The 8,846-nt window shown below is 45.2% G+C and overlaps 1 protein-coding gene across 2 annotated transcripts in view; it reads right to left on the bottom strand.

Annotated features, from left to right (window-relative positions):
- Positions 1–2,798: 2,798 nt before the first annotated feature.
- RECK (reversion inducing cysteine rich protein with kazal motifs) overlaps positions 2,799–8,846 on the bottom strand; it is a 73,855-nt gene continuing 67,807 nt past the window's right edge. For both annotated transcript variants that reach the window (XM_045081569.1, XM_045081570.1), the window contains 4 exons: positions 8,272–8,482; positions 6,222–6,295; positions 5,229–5,384; positions 2,799–4,397 (listed from right to left, as the gene is read on the bottom strand). In XM_045081569.1, coding sequence (XP_044937504.1) covers positions 4,176–4,397; positions 5,229–5,384; positions 6,222–6,295; positions 8,272–8,482 — 663 coding nt within the window. In that variant the 3' untranslated portion in view covers positions 2,799–4,175. The remainder of the gene's footprint in view (positions 4,398–5,228; positions 5,385–6,221; positions 6,296–8,271; positions 8,483–8,846) is intronic.

Raw genomic sequence — 8,846 nt, 5'->3', positions numbered from 1 at the left:
TGCCCAGAACACTGCTCGAAGCTCAGTTTGGAGCTGAGACAACCACCAGGAAACCATGACAGAGCTGTGATCTCTGCCACGGACACAAAATGAGGAGGTGGTGGCATGAGGGACATACCTGTGCTGTCCCTGTGCTATAGGAAAATGGTGACTTTGGAGGGCTCAACCATTCAGTTTCATCCAGTGACAGGCCTTAAGCCCGGGTTGTCCTTCCTGGAGCCCCAGGAAGCCCCCTGATAAAGCTGTTTCTGAAGCGAGGCTTCCAGGAAGTGAGGAGAATCTTCTTTGAGTTGGCCTGTTCCTTTTTGCACTAACGGATTTAAATCTCTTGCACTCATCACAGATTGTCCTTTTTGTTCCCAGTTTTGCTCTTGGTATAACAAATATATGATTATTAGTCACTTTGGATAATTCCCTTTCTTAGTAGGCCAGCCTTCAGAGCAGCCCTATGGTTGTTAGTGGGCTCCTGGGGCTGACAGGTGTAAAACCCCCAGGTGTGTGCTCAGCCTGAGGGTGAGGCATTGCTGTGTGCTCCCAGGCTGAACTGGTTTGGGGGCTAATGGCCTATTAAAGAAATGCACACTCCCCAGAGGATACATCTGGCAGCAGGCCTCTTCTAGGAAAGGGGTTATTCCCTGAGAGAAATCCACTCCCATCAGGTTGAGGTGGGACCAGAGCTCCCTGCCTTTCCTTCTCTGCCACAGAGGTGGGCATGTGACCTAGGCTGGACCAATGACTCTCTCAGGGTCCATTCCTGTCCAATAACTTACCATAGACTGGATGGGGAATGATTTCATTTGTTTTTCTAGTATCTTGGTTTCATTACCTATGGCCAGAGGAGCCTCTGGATCTCTCTGGAAACTACTTTTCATGTGGTTATCTCACCTAAATTGTCTTCCTGCAGAACCACTTCTTCCTGAACTTCCAGGTTCTGCCTGCTAAAATTATTGGGGTGCAGGAACCTCCTCTCTCTCCCCCAACAGCCCCAGCTGTTTCCCACATAATCCCGATTCAAGGCCTCTACCAGCCCAACACACTGGGCCTTAGGCAGCATGCTGGGGAGCAAAGCGGCAGGGCCTCCTTCCTGCATTGGTGCTGGAGACCGTCACCCACATGGCCAGCATTGGTGCTGGAGACCGTCACCCACATGGCCAGCAGGGCGTGTTCGCCACAGCAGCGTGCAAGTGAGGAGCATTATCTCCCCAAACGGACCTGACTTGGCCTTATTTCCTTGGCCTTGACCTTCTCATGATTGTGTCTAGAGCAGGAGCAACTTATAGATCTTTCTCTTTCTTAATATTCTCCTTCCCCCAAACCCAAGCACCTCTCTCATTTCTCTTATTCCTTCTCAGAACATGAAATTTCTACTTATTTTCTAATAAAGCATTTTAGTGAGTCCTGGCTATTCTGATGACAAACGACTTCCAAGTGGCCTTTATTATTGTTCCAAATACTCGCGGTCCCTCCGGTCCCTCCCCTAGCTCCATCCTTGTTGCCTCCCCGCAACATACAGCACCCACCCCCGAAGACTATACCTCCCTACCTTTTGAACTCAGGAAGGACCACATGGCTTGCTTGGGCCGGTAAGATGTCAGCAGAAATAACAGAGCCACTTTTAAGCAGAGGCCTAAGGAACAGCTCTCGTTCTGTCTCTTCCCCTCCTCCTTTTCTTGTTATTGTTTTGTTTTTTGGTTTAACAGCAGATATTTCTTAAAGATCTGAAGGCTAGAAGTCCAAGATCAAGATGTCAGCAGGGTTGGTTTCTTCTGAGGCCTTTTTCCTTAGCTTGCAGACGGCTCCCATCTTCCTTTGTCCTCACGTGCTCTTTCCTCTGTGTACACACATATCTCGGGCACCATGTTCCTGGTGCCCCCATGCCGGGCTCAGGGGTATGCTCTCCACCTAATTTTGTACACAGGGTTGACCAAAGACGGTGATTCCAGCTCAGTCTCCAGAGTAAAGTATGTCCACTGTTGGCAGGACCTGGCTCAGCCACTCCATTTTCAGAATTATGGCGTGGTCTGGGCTGGAGATCAAGTCAGCCAGCCATGCCTCCAGGTAAAACACCAATGGGTTTCCTAGTTCCTGCACAGGAATCTGTCATAGCTGGATGTGAATCTGTGGTGGCAGAAGTGATGACCCCAGCGGCCTCTCCAGGAACTGGGCAGGCATCCGTCCTCAGTCTGGGCCTTAACAGCACCTGCGCCGTCGACCTGTGAGGACCAACAGCCCAAGAGCAAGTTCTGAGTAGCTCCTCAGAGCTCCAGCCTCTTTCCTCCCACTCTGTGAGGACACTGGAAGGGGTCCTTGAGTGAAGACGGTATAAAGCAGGAGTGTAGCTGACACACAGTAAACATGGGATGGAGTAAAGTGTGAGCCTCTTTTGTTGTCAGCCATGGAGGTTTGGGGCCTTAGCCTCAGCTGACTGACAGATCCTCTCAGGCTCTAATCAACAGGCTCTCTGTTTCCACAGCCCAGAGTACTCTCTGCCTCAGGGTGTGCCCTGGAACTGCAACACTGGGCCCAAGGCAGTGTGCTGGACTGTCTTGTCTGTTCTGGGGTCTTGGAGGGCCTAAAGCTGGGGTCTTTGTACTTGACTTCTGGCCACCATATGCCCTCTGCTCAAGCCTCCATCTGGTCTGACCAGCTCCATTCCAGCTGCCCCACTTTCCCGGGGCCCTTGGGCTTGGAATAATAAAACCCCCACGGTTTCTTTTTCCAGAGCAAAGGACATAGCTTACCTAAGAGTGGTCAGTGGTTTCATTTTAAATGTCCACACTGCTTGGAAGTACACATAATCATATAAAATTATTTTTATTAAAATAGAAAAGCTTTCCAGTATATTGCATTGAAGACATTTATATAGAAAAAGCAATTGCAACAAACATGCTACATCAGCACTGAAATATTCTGAAAGCTTTAAGTGCCCACTTTTAAACATATTTTGGTATAATGAATATATCCCTACATATTTCAAAGGGTACATATAATACTGAAAAAAATACTTCATGTAACATCTAAGTTTAGGTGCATACCAACAGGAGGCATTACATTGAATAGCTTATTTCAAACTGTGAAACACATTCAAAGTATTCAATTGCTTAGACAACATGCAAACACTTTTATACTTAGGTTGACATATTTAAATATATAAACCACAAGTCTTTATAATTCTATATCAAAAAAGAAAGTCAGACAGAACACTTACCCACACTGTGCATATCACTAAAAGCAATGCGTCTTCATGAACGGAAAGTACTGGGTTAACACACATGATTGTCATTTTACAAATATGGCTATTTACCTTCTTCATAATAAAATAGAAATATCATGTATTATTTACACTACTAATTATTTCACTTTTTGGCAAGTATATAAGTAGCAGCAATTGGTTTAAAGATTGATATTTAAAAACTCTTAAGTTTAACTCGGATGAATACCGAACAATATATATCGGTTAATAAAAAAAGGCATAATGCAATCTGCTTTGATGTGGTATAATTTCTCCCTTTCACAAAATCATACACACATTAGTAATCACTCAGCCTATTTTGTACAATGTATCTCATAAATGCCACTTCCTTAGCAAGCTTTGCTTACCATAATAGATGGGTTCCTGAATTAAATTTCTGAAAATTAATTTTGCCTGATGATTTATATGATAATTCCAAAGATGCATTATCTTTATTTCACACTCTAAAATGGCTCTTCACAGTGACCCCTAGCTTCTAGATAGAGTAGGTAATTATCTGTAAACACACACACACTAGGGACACCTTAGTATTTAAAGGAACTCCGAAATGAAGTTTCTGGGTGGGAAGCTTATAGTAAAGTGAGTTATCTTTCTAAAAAGTGATCATCTCACTTAACCAATGGTTCCTAATTTGTTTTACAGTGTGGGATGACCCATCTAATGAGCAAAGTATAAAGTGTAAGGCAGTGATCCACCAAAAGAAGACATCCTCTTTTCATTAGTATTTGGAAGAACATATTTTGACATTTGTAATATAACAAACCCCCTAATATTGGCAGATTAAAAAAAAAATACTGTGTGGTGAACAGAGGTGACAAGTGCTTTTCCTTGGCCACTATTCAACTACAAACCAGGAGTCCTGCATGTCTCTCACAATGTAGAAAAACTTGATGGAGGAACATTTTGCACTTTTCATGGGCAGTCAGATACGTGTCCAGACCATGTGCAAAGCAGGGCTCAGACTGAGGAGGACGAGGCAGGAGGGCCAGGGGGCTCTGGCCTTGATACCAGCCGATGGCACACTGCTTGAGACCTGTACCTGGGAAATGATGAGGGCAGACAGAGGGACGTGGGACGCCAGAGTGGGGCTGTCGGAGTTGATGAGGGATTCAATCTTCTCTGCTTCTTTATTGCAGGCCTCAATCTGGGAAAGGAGAATCAGATTTTAAAATCTACAACCACAGAACCTGTGAAAGGGTCAAGTCAGACACAATCCGCATATATCCCAGCAGAGAATATACTTTCTCTTTCCTTTTCTGAGCCAAAGTAACATTTTAATATAGTCTTAATTATACCAATAGTAATAGCACCGAGGGAAATTAAATCAGAAAAGAAATGATGCACAATGCCACTGCCCTTACCACTCAGCCACGTTCAGACATTACCTTCCCACAGTTAGACATAGTCCCAGGCAATGGACTTTCAGTGCTTCCTTACCCATCCCAGAGGACAGCAATGGGGTTTACTCAGCTTCCTGACTGGCCATTTACAAACCGCTTGTATTCACTCCCCTCACTGGAGCCCCCACTGTTCTGATGCTGACACTTGGGCCCATAGCAGTGAGGATCACCTCTAGAATATGAGGAAGAAAAATGGAGTCCATAAGACCAGGCCCGGTGGGCTTCTCCTCCCAAGTGGGAGCACAGCCCTCATGCGGCCGGTGTCCTCGTCTAGGGCTGTGTCACTGCACGACCCGCACCAGCTGCTTCCCTCCCTGGGCTTCAGCTGCCTCATCCATACGTAAGTAGAAGCCCTCTGTGTGTGCGCACTCTGAGTGGCCCCTCAGCATTTCGGCTCTCCCACTCCTTCACATTCTGCTGTCAGAGATGAGCCTGGCTGCGGTCACCTGGGACACCTTCCCAGACTGCCCTTGTTTTTCCTGCTCCTGCCCTACCTAACTTTCCAAATGCCTCTACTTCCTCCCTCTCCTAAATCCTCTAAACAAGAAGGCTGCACAAGGCGCGCTGAACCCCACCTGCAAAGCTTTTGGATAATGATCGACAGGAATGATCAGGATCACTATCTCGGATTCAATACTGAAGTATCCAAATACGTCACACTGCGGAACAGACACGTGCATGCGGATTTTCTGAAGTATTTCCAGAACTGTTATTGGCTTTTTGTTTGTTACCTGGGAAGAGAAAATAAATTCCATTACCTGCATAAAAGAGGAATTCCTTATTACTGCTGAGGCTGCCTTGCTATTTTGCCTATTGGGACTCCCAAGTATGGGGCCCCAAAAAGCCCCTTCTGGCTAAATTCGAAATCTACACAGTCCATTCCAGAGGGCTTTTGTCTGACTCCAGAGCTTTGTAGCTCAAGATAAACACTTTAACCCAAAGCCCCTACTCCCCTTTAAGGCACTGTTCTGAGTTGGGAGCCACAGGAAAATGATTAAAGTCTTCCTATAAATATACAGTTGTTTGAATCCAAACGGGATAATTTTCGGTAGTGGTAGTGTTGGCTGCTACATTTCTGGAACCCTGTGTCCTCAGAAGTGGAGCAGAAGTGATGGTACATTGAAGGGAAAGGGGCAAAGCAGACACGGGAAGGTGGTGGGCTCTGGAAGCGCCTCCCCCCAACCCCCCCGCCTGGGGGTGGGAGGAATGGGGACTATGAGGGCAGGCAGCCTTGAAACCATATAGGCATCTACCAGTCTCTGGCTGCCTGGTTCTGCCTCCAGTCCTAACTCAACATACTATGTAAGCCAGGGGCCTCTTCTAAGGCAGGTCAGGCTGTGCTGTGCATAACAAGGTCACCAAACAGCCAGAGTGCAGGGGAAAGGAGCACGGGATTGGGGGCCAGACACCCTGAGTTCTACTAGTAATGAGCTATACAGTGTCAGGCAATCTGCTTTTCTGTGAATTACTTTCTTCCTCTATAAATGGGACAACACATTCTATTCTGTGGATTACTGAGAAGTTTATCAATAAGGTTTCAACAGTATGTGGCACATAAAGTGATTTACCTTTGCAATAGTATCCAGTTTTTCTTTGTCAAATAAAACTCTTAACATTCCAGCACATAATGGGCAACAAGCACCTGTATAACAGAAACCATTTTATGCATGTTCAGAATTAGAAAATTAGAAATCAAAATAGCCAGTGAAATAAGCAACCCTTCATTTTGTGCTAGGAGAGTTGTAGCTATCCTCCCTGATGTACTTTTAGATATGTTCCCTCACCAGCTGGGATCTTATTATCTATACATTTACCCAAATCCTTCCACCACCCTTGCCTTCATCCTTTACCACTTCTCAGGGCAACCTGTGATGGTATGAGGCAGGAGAGAGAGCTCGCCTTTCACGAGGTGTGGGGCCTGGACCCTGCCCTGCCTCAGAACTCACTGTGATCCCAGGGAAGTGCTTTCCTGTGCCTTTGATTTCCTGTCTGCAAAACAAGGGAGCAGATGTTTTAGGGATTCCATGAGTGTTTGGTTCAAATTTAACCTTAAAAATTATATTTAAAGCTGTTAAAAATGATGACAAAATATGAGAACATGGTCTTCAGAAAGAAAGAGGCTTTGTTTTTTTTGCTCACTGCTATGCCCCAGTGTCTAGAAGAGTCTCTGGCAAACAGTAGAAGCTCAAGAAACACTTGATGAATCCAGGGGTGGATGAATGAACTTGTGAGACTCCGTGCAGACACTGGATCAAGTCTTGTCTCTTATCTCTGCTTAACTGAAAAGTACTACGCTCTATGGTAAGTAGTTTAAGAAAACTTACTACTGGGGCACCTCGGTGGCTCAGGTAGTTAACTGTCTGCCTTCGGCTCAGGTCATGATCCCAGAGTCCTGGGATCAAGCCCTACTTTGGGCTCCCTGCTCTGTGGGAGTCTGCTTCTCCCTCTCCCTGCCACTCCCCCTGTTTGTACTCTCTCTCTGTCAAATAAATAAGTAAAATCTTCTTAAAAAAAAAAAAAACCATTATTCTTATAACACTCTGTATGAAACAAGACTTTCTTGATTATAGGCAACTAGATGCTAAGGCCAATCTAAGACCAATATCTTACATTTCTCTGAATTGCAAATGTTTGTGTTCCTCAAAAGTACTTCAATTATTCATTCATTAATTACTTACTCTTTATTCATTAACTACTAGTTCTTTATTACCTTTATGATGAGTAAACTTTACACATTTGAGCTACTAACCATAATTTTAGTAATGAAATGTCACTTTATCTATTTATTTATTTATTTAAATTTTTTTTTTTAAGATTTTATTTATTTATTTGACAGACAGAGATCACAAGCAGGCAGAGAGGCAGGCAGAGAGAGAGGAGGAAGCAGGTTCCCCGCTGAGCAGAGAGCCCGATGCGGGGCTCGATCCCAGGACCCTGGGATCATGACCTAAGCTGAAGGCAGAGGCTTAAACCATTGAGCCACCCAGGCGCCCCATCGCTTTATCTATTTATATATTGGTGTTTGGTGTGATTTTGCCTGAAAACATTTGCCATATTGTTTTATTTATTTATTTATTTAAGCTGATTTATTTTTAAGTAATCTCTACACCCAATGTGGGGCTCAGACTCACAAATCTGAGACCAAGAGTTGCATGCTCTTTTGACTGAGCTCGGCACCCTTGCTATATTGTTTTAAATCCCATGGACAAGATGATGTCTAAATTAATCTAGAGCTTTTTAAGGGGGACCCAGAGTAATGCATCTAATCAGCATCAGGTAGAGCCAAAACTGTTTTTTCTTAAGATTTTATTTATTTAGAAAGAGAGAAAGAGAGATCACGAGCAGGGGAAGGGCAGATGGAGAAGGAGAAAGAGCATCTCAAGTAGACTCTGCACCAAGCACTGGAGCCTGAGCCAGGGTTTGATCTCACAACCCCAAGATCATGACCTGGGCCATAATCAAGACTTGGATGCTTACCTGATGGAGCCACCCAGGAGCTCCAAGTCAAGACTTTTTGAAAAGTTTAAGTAAATGAGTCAACTCTCTTTCTGAGTGACTTACTCCCTGAAGGTGGGTAAGTCTGTTTGTCCAATCCCACCCCAAATACTGCCAGCCTACCTGGTGGGATGATGGGTTTGCACTCAGTTGCAGAGAGGGAAGGACACTTGACTGCAGCACACTCAGCGACAGAACTGTCCTCTGAGAGGACCCCAACTGCCTGGCAGGGCCCATAGTAATCCACAGCTGCGCGATCGGAGTAAGCGGCACACACGCTACTGTAGGTCTCCCCATTGTGCCCGCAGATGGGCTCCGCGGCTCTGCAGAAGGGCTGATGACAAGCAAAGCACATTTAGCCTATAAACCTCTGTAGTACACTTTTCCTAACCAAGAGCACAAAACAAAGGAAAAAAGATACAGGTATAAATTCCTGGACCCTCTTTTTTTTTTTTTTTTTAAAGATTTTATTTATTTATTTGACAGAGAGAGATCACAGGTAGGTAGAGAGGCAGGCAGAGAGAGAGAGGGAGGGAGGGGAGCAGACTCCCTGCTGAGCAGAGAGCCCGATGTGGGACTCGATCCCAGGACCCTGAGATCATGACCTGAGCCGAAGGCAGCAGCTTAACCCACTGAGCCACCCAGGCGCCCTCCTGGACCCTCTTAATTAAGCTCCTAAGGTCAGCTAAACTTTGGGT

Source organism: Mustela putorius, unplaced genomic scaffold (genome assembly GCF_011764305.1).
Source record: "Mustela putorius furo isolate JIRA1106 unplaced genomic scaffold, ASM1176430v1.1 tig00000580_pilon_pilon_pilon, whole genome shotgun sequence".
Taxonomy (NCBI): domain Eukaryota; kingdom Metazoa; phylum Chordata; class Mammalia; order Carnivora; family Mustelidae; genus Mustela; species Mustela putorius.
This window is presented reverse-complemented; position numbering and strand designations above follow the sequence as displayed.